Source organism: Copidosoma floridanum, unplaced genomic scaffold (genome assembly GCF_036245765.1).
Source record: "Copidosoma floridanum isolate Cflo_tuat_1 unplaced genomic scaffold, Cflo_Japanese_pri ptg000011l, whole genome shotgun sequence".
Lineage (NCBI taxonomy): Eukaryota > Metazoa > Arthropoda > Insecta > Hymenoptera > Encyrtidae > Copidosoma > Copidosoma floridanum.
The window spans coordinates 7,285,040-7,301,159 of NW_028321888.1; the positions used below are offsets into that span (position 1 = coordinate 7,285,040).

A 16,120-nucleotide genomic window follows, 5' to 3' on the forward strand; every position below is an offset into this window, starting at 1 on the left:
ATTTTTATCCCTATTTACTTCAGCACAAAGAGAGATCCTCATAAACTTAGAAAAACAGCATGATTTTAGTAAAGATATTTATTTAAGAAGATGTTTCTAAGAAATTGGTTTTAAAATTGTTTCTGTACTTTAAGCACCCCAGTTATATATACAATAAATAAGATTAATAAGATAATAATAATTAAAAATAATAAAAGCTTAGTATCACGAGTAATAATAATAAACTATTAGTATTAATACTATGACCATTGTCACTACTATTTTGACGACTATTATTTGTTTTTTTTAAATTTATGTTATCACTTTTATAATAATCATTATTGTTATGATTAAGATTATTTATATTATTGTTATCATCATTTATCTACAACTAGTGTTGGCTTTGCTAATTTGATACACCCTGTCGTTTTAATTTTAACTATACCAATTTTCCGTTGTCTTATCGTTTAATTAAGCTAAACAAATACTGTTTTTTATGTTTAACAGTAGATTTCCTTTAGTTTAGATGTATCTTATTAAGACATGACACATTTATTCTACAAAATAAATAAAAAAAGTCAGAGTTATAAATATTAATTGTCTGAAAATTTTGAAGAAAAACATAACATTTTTTACTGGCTTTTTTTGGGGAAACACAAATTACAGGAATGGAGTTGTATTTAACTAAACAAAATGTAATCATAGTTACACATATAGCATAAAATTTATGTCTTGAGCTACGCTAAATTTTACCCTGATGGACTAGAAAACTTATAGTTCTATGACGGTAAAACTTAAAGTCAGTGACGTATTTTCATTTTACAAGCATCTATGCAGTAATTTTAACAAAGAATTTTGCAGTTGAAGAAATTTGTCTTTATGCCAAACTAAGCTTCACGTGAAAAAACAACTTCCTGCACAGCAAAAAAAACCGTAAGATTAAACTTTGTGTGTGTTTCTTAAGAAATAATGACACTGCTGTGGATAATCACAAGTAGCTTTAGCACAAATATGACCCCACAGCAAATTAAGACTACTTCTGCACCATGCTGATGGAGATAAGCGTTCTATGATTGAATGGCATACAACGACTCAATCACTGTAGCTGTTGACAATGACATTGGGTCTAAATTTATAATACTTCTTTGGTTCAAACTATTTCTCAGAGTCCTTTTTTTGTAATGAAGTATAATAGACCTAGTTATGATTCGAGAAATGGTTTCAATCAAGAAATGACTATAAATTGAGAGCACCTATAATGCTGCTCTTACTTCTGGTTGCTACCGGTTACTTCTCGTTGCTACCGGTTGCTACTGGTTGTACAAATAGTTTCATCTGGACTTAGCACTAAGACCGATAAATAAAACTGCAGGGTGGTGTAGGCGGGGGTGGTGACTCATTCTCTCCTTGAACCATGCTGCTACTTCCCTGAGCCCCTTGACTACTACTCCCAAGTTGCATTAGTGTCGGTGACGGCGAGGAGGAGGGTGGTGACGGTGAGCTTGATGAAATGCTTGATGACGGTGATGGCGACTCGATACCATGGCTGACACCTACAACGTTTATAATGATTAAAAATATAATTTGTTTGAACTGTATGATGATTTAAGAAAAGGCACCTTGAGCTAAATCACGAGTAGAGCGTGCCTGATTATGACCAGGCTGGTGACCAGCTGACCTTTGAGTCGATTTTCCGTTACTGTTGCTACCACTCATATTACTCCTTAAGGTTGTGCCTGGCTGCTGCTGCTGGTGCTGTTGCTGCTGCTGCCGGTGCTGACCTCGGATTGGCCTGCCTAAGCTACGATGCCGACCAGCTACCTGTGCAGCGGCCACTGCAGCGTTACAGCCACCCTCCTCATTCGTTTCTCAGAGATAGACTTTTTTAACGCTACGCGTTGTTGCAAATCCATCATTACGTCGATAAGCATTGGGATCACCCTGATGACTGCGGAGTGTTCCAAAGTTGTCTGATCTGGTGCTAGGACCACGGTAACCGTAGCCGTCTGGAAACTGAAATAAAGTCTCTGCAGGTGTAGGCGGTGGCTTGCGCATCGTGCCCTTTGGTGAATGCAGTTTTGGTGGCTGGGGAACTAAGACAGGCTCCGCATAAGTCACTTCCTCCTGTGGCAGAAGCTTTGGCTCTGGAGCTAGACGACTGCAAGAGATAACATAGAAGAACAATAATTTAATCATCCAAACAACTACATTAAAATTATAAATTTGATTTCTTATAAACTACTGGCAACTTGATTACAATATTATGCTACTAATCTTCATCTTTACAATTGAAGTTGTAAACGTTTTTCGAACCAGCCATTTAATTATCAACCCTTAAATGCCTTCGAGAAATCATAAATAAGCTCCCTAATAGTACCCATCGATGGAATATGGACGTATAAGGCTCTTTTACAGTCAAGCTTGAATCAGATGGCACCAGGGTACGTCGCGGCTGTCATGGCCGTCTCACTCACACAACATTACTTTTCAGTATTGTATGTATACAGGAAATTAAAGTGTAGTGGTAAAGCGCAATATTTGAAATTTTGAAATGAATAAGGAAGACAAGAAAGAATATTATAGGAGCTTAAAATTTTCAGAATTTAAAAAGCTTTTAAAAGGGAAAGGAGCAAGAGTCAGTGGAAGAAAAGCAGAACTCGTGGACAGGTAAGTGTACATTTTAGGTTATATTTACAAGGCTATTTATGTATTTGTTTACTAATGATTGGTCTCCCAATTGCTTTGAGCCACTTTTTTTCTATCACACTATCAGAATGAAATTTAAATTTCACTTTCTTATCGCAGGATATTACACTGCACTTCACTTTTCCTACTATCTTTAAACGTAAATGCAAACAAAAATTGTCTGCAAACAACAGCAATCATTTACAAAAGTTATGTCTTCTGCTTTGCTCATCACACAGATAGGCTCACGGACACATTACACAACTGTAAATTTGACGGTGTGTAAGTGCGACGGCCATGACAGCTGCGACGTGCCCTGTAGTTTAGGCTCTGGTTTAGGCGCCAGGTAGGGTCCCGTGGCCTTTTCAATTAGAACGGACCCACCAAAGTTTCTTTAATGTATTTTTGCCTGCTGAACACGATTATCGATGGTGGGTCGCGATCCGGATGGATAATCTTTTTTATCAACAAATTTTATAAACAAATAAAAATTATTCATTTAAAAAAAAAAAAAATTTTTTTCCTATTTTTTAGCTCATTTTGAACAAAAAAGTTACTACACACCATATGCCTAAACCCAATACTTTTCCCGTAAAAAATTCGACAACTTTTAAAAAATGCGTTTTTTGCTATTTTCAATAGCTTGCTACTTAAAGCCCGATTAATATTTTTTAACTCAACACCTCTCAAATTGTGAGCCCAAAAATTGAGAACAAATTTCTTGTATTACATATACACGACACTGTACGTAAACTTGACATCGTATATTTTGTTGAGATTCCAAAAGGTCAAATGACTCTCGCGATACACACACATATATATATATATATATATATATATATATATATATAGTCACTTGGGGGGAAAATAAGACAGGTCTAGTGGGTGCAATTCTATTTTCATTTTTTTTTACACGTTCAACGATTGTAATACGATAAAAGCCTTTTAATAACATGTTTTTGAGGAGATGACAATACCTTAGATATTTTTTCCCAACTCCATTAGTCTTTTGCAGCTAAAAACTTTCTTTGGAAAGTGCAAAAACGCACATTTAACCTTACCAAAATCCTGCTTGTTTTCCTATATGTAGTCGGAAACGGGAGAACTTTGTACAGGTTAAATGTGTGTTTTCGCATTTTTAAAGGAAAGTTTTAAGCTGCAAAAACTAATTAAGTTGAGAAAAATAGCTAAGGTATTGTCATCTCCTCAAAAAGATGTTATTGAAAGGCTTTTACAGTGTTACAGTCGTTGAACGTGTAAAAAAAAAATAGAATTGCACCCATAAGGCCTGTCTCATTTTTTCCCCGAGTGACTATATATATCGCGATAGTCACGTGTCCTTTTGGAATCCCAATAGCATCACTACAGTCGTTTAAAAGACTCTCACGGCCGAATTTGACCTTGCTCGTTCGGTTACACCGATATGACTGAGCTGTTGACTAGAAAAAAAAGTGAAGTCAGCGATTTAAATATTTATTACTTGTAAAGTCAGCTTTATAAATAGTAAAGTTATGGGACTTTTTTTTTTGAAAAAAATAAGTGTTCTTCATATGAAAATAATTTGATATTTAGTATTTCAAAAGGTGACGATCTCATGCACTTCCGTAAATCGTGAAAAATTCTTACTTTTTTTAATTTAGAGAGCACATTATTGGGAGTTTCTACTTGGATTACAATGAATTTACTATGGGTAATTTTTTTTCATGATTAGTTTCATGGTTATTTTAACATAAAACAATGAGAAGTCACAAAAATTCTTAAAGGGGATTTATAGTCATGCTATGTTACTTTTCTCCATCTATGCTTAGCAGTATGCAATAACTTTTGACTTTACTTATTTCTTAAAGCTTCAACTTGGTGCATTTATACACATTGTTTTGCATTAAAATAAACACAAATTTTGTGACTATAAAAAATTAATCCAAGTAAGGTAAGCGGTTCATTAGAAACTTTTGATGATATACTGAATGACCCTGAAGTGCAGAATAAGCAAATACATCATGTTTTTAAAAATTAAAAAAAATTTCTGCTTAGAAAAAAAAATTGTACAGTTTTTTTTTAAAAACTATTCCAATTCAAGATTTTATAACAAACTTCGAAACTTCACATCAACACAACATGTATAATTTTATAACACCTAGCAAAGACTATTCATAAGGGGCCATCCATTAACTACGTATCGCCATTTAGGGGGGGTAGGGGTATGACAAATTGTGACATTAAGTTACGTGAGGGGAGGGGGAGGGGTTCAATTAAAAGTAACGTAACTTTACTTTATGCCACGAAAATTAAACAAAATTAAATGCACTACTATATTTTTCCAAATAGAGCGCGTAATTGCAAGTTTCTCAGTCGTGCCACGCTAGGCGCTGTATTGTACGTCTATACTAGTGACACTACTACCAACCTACTGGTATTATACGTTGATCAAGCAGCAGGGTTTTGTTTTTCTTATTGACAAGTCGTGACGAAAAAATCAGTCGATAGCAGAGTATTGACACATGCAGAACAAAAAAACAGTTTTTTGTTTTAATTATGACACAAGCGCAGTATATTATTTAATATTAACAGATTAAGTTAAGTGTATAGTTTTATTATTTAATGTGCAATAGATATTTATTTTGTAATGTCTTGGTATACAAAAAATCCAATGAAACGTAAACCAATTATAGAAAAGATATTGATGTTATTGTAATCGATGAATCGATGGGTAAGTATTATGTCAAATTATTATTATACATTGACCTCTTCCATCTATATTGCGCTATGTATATTCTTTTACTTCATAGAAACGTCGCGCTTATTTTTAGAGTGAAAATCGCTGGAGTGCGAAAAACTTTGTCAATTAAAATTACAGACCAGTGAAAAAAAGTTATCCACTTCGGCCAGGAGTCGAACCTGGGTCTCCTTCTTGCCGGGAAGGTGCGTTAACCAACTTCGCCACCGAAGTCTCGGCGGACACCCTTCCTCACTGCTCTTGTTTAGGCGTGTCTTAGGTCAAACGCCGATATTATAGATATTGATGTCATTGTAATCGATGGGTTAAAATTATGTCAAATTATTATTATACATTGACCTCTTCCATCTCAATTGCGCTATGTATATTCTTTTACTTCAGACACGCCTAAACAAGAGTAGTGAGGAAGGGTGTCCGCCAAGGCTTCGGTGGCGAAGTTGATTAACGCACCTTCCTGGCAAGAAGGAGGCCCAGGTTCGACTCCTGGCCGAAGCGGATAACTTTTTTTCACTGGTCTGTAATTTTAATTGACAAAGTTTTTCGCACTCCAGCGATTTTCACTCTAAAAATAAGCGCGACGTTTCTATGAAGTAAAAGAATATACATAGCGCAATTTAGATGAAAGAGGTCAATGTATAATAATAATTTGACATAATACTTACCCATCGATTACAATAACATCGATATCTTTAATATCAGCGTTCGACCTAAGACACGCCTAAACAAGAGCAGTGAGGAAGGGTGTCCGCCGAGGCTTCGGTGGCGAAGTTGGTTAACGCACCTTCCTGGCAAGAAGGAGGCCCAGGTTCGACTCCTGGCCGAAGCGGATAACTTTTTTTCACTGCTCTGTAATTTTAATTGACAAAGTTTTTCGCACTCCAGCGATTTTCACCCTAAAAATAAGCGCGACGTTTCTATGAAGTAAAAGAATATGCATAGCGCAATTTAGATGGAAGAGGTCAATGTATAATAATAATTTGACGGAATTATAGAAAAGTTTTGAAGACAAAAAATTGTTTCCAGTTAACGTGGAGAAGAAAATCAAGGAACTTCTTTAAGAAAAAAACAAAAAAAGATGCAGAAAAGATTCTTTTCTTTACACGGCAAGTAAGATCAATCTTCGTTAAAAAAATTTTTTGTGTTATCTAAGCTATGAATAAAACTTGAAATAAATTTTGTATGATCTACATTGACGTTAATATTATTTGTATTTATTATAAAATGCAATTAAAAAAATATTTCCTTTATTCAGAAATCTGTAAGTAAACAAGTTCCCGATGCTAGTCCTTTTGTTTGCGGTATCTCAAACTCCGAGTTGGTATCGAATTCGGCACTGATTTTGCAAGAACTACTTCATGCTGAAGTCGATAATCCTCCTAAAGGTAATAAAATATTTATCAGCAAATATTAGCACGCATTTGAACTTTTAATTTTTAAGTCAGAATTGACACAATGTTATACGATCCGAACAGAAAAAAACGTTTTTTTTTTTTACTTTTAATCTTACTTTAACCATATGTAATTTCAATTGAAACTTTAATATCAACATTTTCTACGCGTTAACGAGTGAATTTTATAATCATAAAAATAATGATTTTGAATCAGGAATTGAGCGTGGAAGGAGCACGCCTATTATCTCAAACAGTGGCGAAGAAGATGAGGAAATTCTTAGCCCTAGCGTAAATCGCCAATACTCTACTCCCGCACAAGATAGTATTAAGACCAAAATTAATTTATTAGAAAAGCAGTTAATTGTAGCTGTTGAGGCTCGTGATTTCGGTCTTGAATCAGAAAGTGTACCAAAGGATATAGAGAAAAAAAAAAAAAATTGGAAGGTTCTAGAAAATTGCTGACAGCAACAATTAATACAGCTAAACGCCAAAAAAATACCGAGATGAACGTCAGGAAGGTCTTAAAAAAATAGCGATTGATCGACCAGATTTAGCAAAAAATTTGCACGTAAGTTCTTAATTATTTAAATTGCATACTATCGATAAATATATTTATCGATATATTTTCGATAAAAAATCTACTTGTAAATTTAACATAAAAGTAAAGTTCATATTTTCACGCATACGTGATATTAATCAATTTTTCTCGATTGTAGATCGTAAAATGTGATGAAAAAGATTGCTGCGGCGAATGGAGAAGTAGTTTAAGAGATTTTCTTCCTGTGACTAACGGTTTTCTGCCTCCTCCATTTCTATTGCGCAGAAATCGTATCGGATGACTTGAAATCCTAACCCCGGACGATACAAAAGAAAAAGATAGCTTCCCTGATTTGTTTGTCAGACTAAGTATTGGTTTAAAACCCTCGATGACAACTGCTGTTCCTGTACCATATAATTATTACTGCCCTTCAGTTGTTGATGACATTGAAGGCAAGTTTTAATTATTCTCAAATGTAATTATAATCTTTCAGCACTAAATCATACGATTTTTTTAATTTCAGGTAGTACATGTGACTCATGTGGATTATGTTTTGCTTCAAAAAAACAAAAAAACTTGCACACCAAAGAAATTCATGGAAAAGTCAATAATCAAAAGCTACGTGCAAAAAAAAGTTTAGCAAAAAGAGAAACAGAATTACTTTGTGAACTTGATACTCTTGAGTCAATAATAGAGTGGCTCGAAGAAGAAGACGTAGAACTTAAATTTTCTGATCTCACAAATAATGATTTTACAGATGATATAGCTTCCTTTCCTGTAATCAGTGATATACACGAGTGGCTAGTAGCACCTTTTGAAAGTGCATGTGATGTAAAGTTAAAATTAAAGTCTTATTTAATATTAAATTTAATTAATAACTCAATTTTTATTCTTATTTAAAAAAAAAAATCTTTTTTAATAGAAAAAGTTACGTAACATTTACTGGGGGAGGGGGGTCAGGCAAAACGTTACGGTCAGTTACGTGGGGGCGGGGGGAGGGGGTCAAAAAAGGCCAAAAACAGCGTTACGTAGTTTATGGATGGCCCCTAAGCATACGATCAGTTGAATGCTAACGAAGGAGTAAGAACAAAAATTAAAAAATTATTGATGTTTCTTTGGTTTTAACGTCAATTACATCAGGCTGTCTTTATTAAAAGAAAACACAACGAATCTTATGTCAAATATCATTTTCTGATTCTTGCCCCACAGTATATTTGGGTAAGACAGAGAGCTTCGCAAAAACGCCTTAAAAAATACAATAATACGAAGAAAGATAATCTTGCTATCACTTTACACAGAAAATAATTCAATCTTAATCTTAATTTTATTGAAGCGATAATTTTAAACCATGAAACAAATAGATAAAAAAGAATAGTATTCGAAACGTTATACGTAAACTCTATACTTAACAATAAATAAATTTAAAAAATTACAGCTTATTTCTTAATAATAACATATGATACTCTGATGAGTAATCTCTTTTAGTTCTTTACCGTGGACACGTTTGCTTTCTATATTTATAATAAGTAAGCGTACATTAAGGAGGCTCCCTCGTGCAGAAATGCCTACCCACGTCATAGGTCACAAATTTTCTCGCAAACTCAAGTATAATTGGCATCACTGACGCAAGAGAACATAGACTCACCTGTGTAAATACAATGACTTAATCAATTTTTAATAGAATATCTCGAAACTTTCCAGGGTACTACTTACTTTACTAGGCGTCATTTGAAAGAGGAGATTTTTTTTACAAAACGTGTGTATTTTTATTACGGGAACTATTGATTTATTCAAGTTTTCAAGTTGTTTTCATCGTATTTGCAAGCTCCGCTATAAAGATACGTGTTAGAAAGCACTACATTATATTAATAATATCTCGAAATTTCACAGGGTGAGTGATATAAATAATTATATCATTGGATTCAGTACATTTTTAACTATTAAATTTATCTGGTCATGGTTCAGGAACTGCCACGAGGGAGCCTCCTTAAGAAGGTTTGAAAAAAAAGTTAAAAATGTAGAATCATGCCAAAAAATATATATAATATATTTGAGCATATCAGGAGTGCACATAAATTTTTTTACATTTTTCACTGAGGAAATTTTCGAAAAAATAATTATGAAATATTGTCAGTTTAATACGATCTTTTATGAGAGAACAAGGTTAGGTTACATTTCAATTAAATATTATGGTACATTATAAATGTGTTGGAATAAAAAAACAAAACGTTTGTATAGATACCTTAGAACAAGCGGAAGAAGCTCGACAAAAAAAATCATGACTCGCCAGGCAGTTTTCAAGAATATAACCAATTACAGTCGTACAGGTTCAAGTTTGTCGAGTGCGTGAGAAGGTGCGCGGTAAAGGGGGTACATCTGCGCGGGCTGGAGGACTCACCGTTCCTCGCCTCCATGCATGAATGATACTCCTAAACCTCCTTAATAACTTACATGTAGTTATGTATATATATATATTTGACGCTAACGATATTCATTTAAGTTAACCAACAGCATGTAACAGTCGCTGTTACTTTACAGACATGAGTAATTTATAGAAATTAAAAAAAAGTATTTATAATATGTATTGGACTCCTCTTATACAATTATTTATTTTCCGTTTATTATATTTAGGTATACGTTGTTTCCGCTGAAAATATTTATGTTTTTGTGGCCCTACAATATGATTTATTAAAATGTGTGTTTTCTACTAATAATGTGAGCATGGTAAGGTTGGCGTTAAGACTAACGAAACGTTACTCAAGATACCAGCTTTCAACTGATCATATGCTTGTGACTATACTCTTCTAGTTATTACGAAAAACTGAGAGCAGAGCTACATTTTTAACAATTAGCGTAATATACAATTTTACTTTTTGTTTGCAAACATTTAAAATTATTGTCATTGTTTATTATGTACTTTAACTTAACACATTGATAATCAAATAGTTAACAGATATTTCTATTTAGTTTTGTAGTTACGTATCTCCAGACCTCACAGAAATAGTCGAAAATTATCTAGCCAATGTATTTTCGAGTATCCTAATGTGATACAGCAGCTTGCATACATATCATTGTTTTACGTTACTGGTGTTTCGTATGCTTGGCTATGCCTCGGGCGTTTATTCATGTGAAATTTGGAACATTCCTTATGCCTTTCCCTAGGTGCGTAATAAACTACTACTGCACACCTCCCAATAATTGTGTAAGAAAAAATTTTAATTTTTTACGTTGTTTACAAACAGCTCGAGGTAGTTCTAAAAAATAAACTCAAATCGTGGTGTAAGTTAGTATTTAAATGCATTAATAAAAAAGTTGTAGCTTGGAGTGCACATACAAAAATATCTTTCAAGAACAACAATGTTAAAGAGGTCTGGGAGATTTCAAAATGTAGAGTCGTGCCAAAAAAATGTATGCTATATTTGAGCATATCAGGACTGCACATAAATTTTTTCAGATTTCTTACCAGGGGAGATTTTCAAGAAAATAATTATTAAATATTGACAGTTTAACACGGTCTCTTATGAGAAAACAAGGTTAAGTAGCCTTTAATTTAAAATTAGAGCACATTATAAATGTGTTAAATTAAAAAAAAAAATGGTTTTATGGATACTTTCGTACAAAAAAAAGATGCTCAACAAAAAGAATCATGACTCGCAAGGCATTTTTTAAAATGCAACGAGTATACGAGAGGGTGTGCGGTAAAGGGGGCATATCTACGCGAGCAGGAGGGACCTCCCGTTCTCATCTCTCTAAATGATCCTCCCAAACCTTCTTAAGTTAATTGCGTATACATCCTAATACAATCGGCATCATTTATGGACATTCAATGGTGTTGATCAAAAAATTTATCTATCAGTCTTAAGTGTATGGATTCCTAAAATGTATTAAGATTCTCAATATTTTGTTAGTTTATAGCTAATGATTATTGTTTCTAATGCATGTCATGCTTTAAAGTTTGTATGAACATTTTTTGCATGCTCTGAAACTAATAATGAAAAAATAGATAGTTTATACGAAAATATTTGAGTATTAAATTATTTAACACTCAAGATGATGCTGGACTATGCTTCGTGAAAAAGTATGCTGTTGTCATGTATCTTTCTAAAAGAAAATATAAAATTATAATCAGCCACAAATATGTTAATTAAAGCTTTAGTTTTTATAAAACAAAAACTTTCTGATAACTTCAAAAAGATCGGTCCAACCTTCAGTTTTCATCAGATGCTTTGAAATACTTTTTATAGACATTTGCATAATAAATTACAAATTAAATATGTTTTAAAATGCTTAAACTAAAGATAATATGAACATTGCATAAAAGCGATAAATTATTACTTATCTTATACAGTCCTTAAAAAATATAAAGTTAACTTAATTCTTTAAGATAAAAAAATTGAATGTCAAGGTTTTATTAAAGACTTAGAAAATGTTGGAATGTACTACCCCACAAGGTTTACACACCAACACCCAACATTTGTAATGATAAAAAAACGCTTATAAAATAAGATATCATATTAAAATCTCAATTAAGAGGGTGAGAAAAACTGTCGAATAAGCTTTGCGTGCTAAATTTCCAAAAACATATCACTATACTTTTATTGTATACTCTTTTTACTGAATCTCATATCTGTAATGATGATATACATATGAGACATGGTGTATAAAACTTAATAATGAAATACGATTTTAATCTGTATTTTTTACCTCAAAATAAATATTTAATTTCCAAAAACTCCACTTAACAAGTAGTTTTTAATGTAGATGAAACAAATAAAACGAAAGTCCCAAAACAAATAGGTTAAGTAAAATGCAACGATTTGCGGAATTACTAATCAATCAGAAGAGATTCTATTTTTTAATTGAATAACATTATATACTTTTTAAAAACTGACCATTACTTTGTATACCAAAGACAACCGGGTTCAATTAATTGAGCTTCCGCAATGGCAACAAATAAAGTACAAGAAAGACTTTTTAGAAAAGTACTATTGAAAAGAGCGCTTAGTAAATCAGCCAAAGCTTTTACCTGATCGATAGCTGAACCTTAATATATTTTTATTATTCAACAACTTATTAACTAATAATACGCAAAATAATGAGCAGAGCCAGAAAGCGAGTACTTTAAAGAATATCATACAAACTGAAATTTATCAAAATTCAGTTGCAGAGTACCAAGCCATAAGTATTTTTACTGAACAGTACGACATCATTATCAAATAAAATCAGATAATTAAATAATAAAAGTGATTTGTTCTATCTTTAAGGTCACCATGGACTGATGTTGCATAAGACCAACTAGTTACCCACACTGTATATATATATATGTGTGTGCGTGTGTGTGTGTGTGCATGTGTGTGTGTACTTAGTATTCTAGTATGTAGTAGATATGCAATAAGCAGAAACACTAAATTTTAAAGGGATCATAATCACCGTTTTACGTTAGATAAAAATAGCAAATAGTTTTTTATACTTAAAGTAAGTATTTATTAGTAACGTATGCAATTTTTAGAGCTCTGCAAGTTTTGCTTCGACATAGGAAATTGTTACGTGGGAAAACCGAAAGGTAAGTTAGTTGCTGAGTTAGTTCGCTGCTTTTTCGATATTCTTTTATTTTTTTTTTTTTTTTTTTTTTTTTTTTTTTTTTTTTTTTTTTTTTTTATAACAACAAAGCTTTTATTTATTACTCTCTAATGTCTAGAAAAAGTGTACTTTTTAAGATTTTTGCGTGGCGACTGAGTTCTCAAAGCTGAGCTTCAACTCTACTTGCATCACAGCGTGATTTTTTTCTTTCTGCGCCAGTAGAATCTCCGTGTGTGGTCCTTATGGATGCAATTTTATTTTTTTTTTTCTTGCAAAAGCAGGAGCAGCTCGCGTACACTGCTGCGCAATGTCGTTATGTAAGTGACAGCTTATGTGATTGCAAGCGTCTTTTATTTTTTCCTAGTTAAGCATGCGGGTTGTAGATTCGTATGCCTTCTCTCCAATATCGACGACCCTGTTTGAATGAGGGTGGCCTAGTAACGTTGTCCTTCGATGGCCAAGTTCTCAGAAACACTGCCGCACACTGGGTGTGGTCGATTATTTCTCTCGATCGTCGAGCAGTGATCTGGGTGCATTATTTTTAGTCTCCCTTACATGAACAATTAAGTACTGGTCCATGTAGTTTTTTGCAAAATTATGCTAACTTTGAGGTGGACAGTTTGACGAACGGGCTATTCGTTAATTTAGACATGGTAGTCAATTCTATATCCCGTTACAATTATGTGTGGCGTTTCAGGTGTTGTGGTTATCAGTATATCATGATGGTAGGAGTGGGATTGTTTCTAATGGGGAACGATAGCAGGAAGTAAGAAGAGGAGGTTTAATCTCTCATACTCGACGTGGGCTCATGGGCCTTTTAAAAAAAAAGTTTTATTTTTTCTGAAATTGTTTTATTTATTTTTTTTATCATTCCTCCATGCTCCTCTCTACCTAACAATGATTGCTAAAATTTTTTTTTTTTTTAATATTTTTTTTTTTACAATAATGAAGTCAATCGGGTAATCAAGAATAAGATTATTTTAATTTACAAGTATATGTCAGCTTATACGTCTGTTTTTTCCTTTTTATTTGTCTTTACCATGCGTAATTTTTACATTTGGCCTGTGAGTTAATTCTACTCCTATTGAGTACGTCTACTCACTAGAGAGTGCCACACGCGCTCCTCATTCGCTTTGCTTTTTTTTCATTCACATTATATCAAATTACAATTGATTAATATTATTAATGCTTTGTTCATGCGTACCTATCCATTATAGTTATGGGTTTTTTTTTTGCAAATCTAAGTCTAACGTATGTGAATATCTAGTTTGCGGCGCGTCCGGGGCCGCGAAAAAAGTTTTATCGTAAACCTAATTGATCCCACTCTTTCCCTGAAATATTTTCGCTCCGCGTCCGGGGGCCGCGAAAATTTAAGTGAAGTCAAATATTTAATTCCGAACTTCCGTGTTCTTCACCCTGTTCGCATTTTCTGGCGGTGCCTTTACCATGCATGCTTTTTTGATCTTATCTACATGCGATACTCTTATTTCGTCACCTCTCTGTAATTTTACGTTTTTGTTAATATAATTGATACCTGTAATTTCATACGGGCCCTCGTATAGCGAATCATATTTGCCTTTCAATGGCTCTTTTAATATGTACGCCATTTCTCCTTCCATAAAAAATTTGGTGTTAAGTTTCCTGTCGTAGTAATATTTGGATCTATACTTGCTTTGTACCTGTTTCAGCGCTGCTATTGTTCGCATTTGTGTGAGGGTATCCGTGATTTGCTCAAAGTATTTGCTATACGTTTGGTCTGTTTCTACCCTTTTAAAGCTCGAAGGGATACGTGCTCTCTGTCCGAAAAGTAACTCGTACGGAGTGTACCCCATGCTCTCATGCTCGGATGTATTATATGCGAGCATGCATAAAGGTATTAATTCATCCCATTTTTCGTTTTTGTCGACGTACGCCTTGAAATACTCGCATAGCACATGGTGCATTCTTTCTATTGCTCCATTACTCTGTGGGTGGAATGCTGTGCTGCCGATTTTATCAATTTTGAACAATCTTGCGAACTCTTCCATTGTTCTGTTCATAAAGTGTGTCCCCCTATCTGATAATAATTTTTCTGGGGCCTTGAAATATGTCATAAAGTAGTTTAAGAGAGCTTTTACCGTCTCTTGCGCCGTTGCTCGCTGTACCGGCGCTAATACTATGTATTTTGTCAGCCAGTCCTGGATTGACAATATATGCGTGTTACCATGGTCTGAAGGCTTATTTATTGGTCCATAAAAATCTATTGAAATTTTCTCAAATGGTCTGCTCGGTGTGTCAGTAATAAGCATCGCCTGTTTGGTTTTTACTTTTACCAGTTTTTTCGTTTGGCACGATTCGCATCCCGCCACAAATTGCCTAACTTCGGGTCTCATGTTTCTCCAGTAAAAATCCTTTGCTATCCTATTATAAGTTTTGTTAATCACCCTATGTCCTCCCACCGTTAACTCATGGTACTCTTCAATAACTTTGAATTGTTGATCTACCGGTGGCACAACAAGCGTGTTTGTGTACAAAGTAATTATAATATTCATTTCCTTGAAAATTTCCTCTAGCTGCTCGATCAAATACATCCATTGGTTTATGTCTAGAATCGCGAGGTCCCTTATTATTCCAATGTTTTTCAAACTATTACTTTTCACTAATCCCTGGAGTGATTTTAAGCATATCTTGATATCTGTCCTTAACGCCCTGTCATCGAAGTGTTTTTTCACGTACATGCGCATGACCGATACTTTCCTTTTTCTAGAAAGCATGGCATTTCCGACCGCCCTCACTTCGTGATTCATCATTATTGGACCAATGTATCTCCGCTCGTAGAGCGCGTCAATTGTCTCTGTATCCGGGACGTTTTCCACCACTGTACAGAAGGCTAGATTGTCTAGGTATCTGAAGGGGTGATCTTCTACTTTCTTTACTTTTTGAAATGGAGGGGGATTTGATCCATCGCCTGGGACCCATGGTGGCTTATCACGCGGTAGTCGGGTTATGCATACCCTATATTTATCTAGCGCGCTGACGTTCTTGAGATCATTCCCCTCCTTTTGATCGCTTTCGCTTTCTTCGACTAGAGCTTGGTTGAGTCCCCTGCTCTCTTCTTCGCTTCCCGAGGCTATTGTCGATGTGCTATCGGAATCAAGTGGTGGTGGAGGGTCGGGTGGTGGTGTATCCCTGTCCTCGTGCACCTCTTCTGTTGCGCTCTCTCCCTCTTTT

The 16,120-nt window shown here is 34.2% G+C and overlaps 1 protein-coding gene and 2 non-coding genes across 3 annotated transcripts in view; 2 read left to right on the forward strand and 1 right to left on the reverse strand.

Moving 5' to 3' along the window:
• Nucleotides 1–1,251: 1,251 nt before the first annotated feature.
• The window catches only part of Sema1a (semaphorin 1a), a 610,859-nt gene continuing 595,990 nt past the window's right edge, over nucleotides 1,252–16,120 (reverse strand). Inside the window, exons 11-12 of the mRNA XM_089589929.1 lie at nucleotides 1,599–2,137; nucleotides 1,252–1,532 (exon numbers count right to left, since the gene is read on the reverse strand). Of these exons, the coding sequence (XP_089446055.1) occupies nucleotides 1,849–2,137 (289 nt within the window). The 3' untranslated portion in view covers nucleotides 1,252–1,532; nucleotides 1,599–1,848. The remainder of the gene's footprint in view (nucleotides 1,533–1,598; nucleotides 2,138–16,120) is intronic.
• TRNAA-GGC (transfer RNA alanine (anticodon GGC)) lies at nucleotides 5,824–5,896 on the forward strand. The gene has a single exon. It is a non-coding gene; the product is annotated as a tRNA-Ala (tRNA).
• Nucleotides 6,155–6,227, forward strand: TRNAA-GGC (transfer RNA alanine (anticodon GGC)). Its single transcript has one exon. It is a non-coding gene; the product is annotated as a tRNA-Ala (tRNA).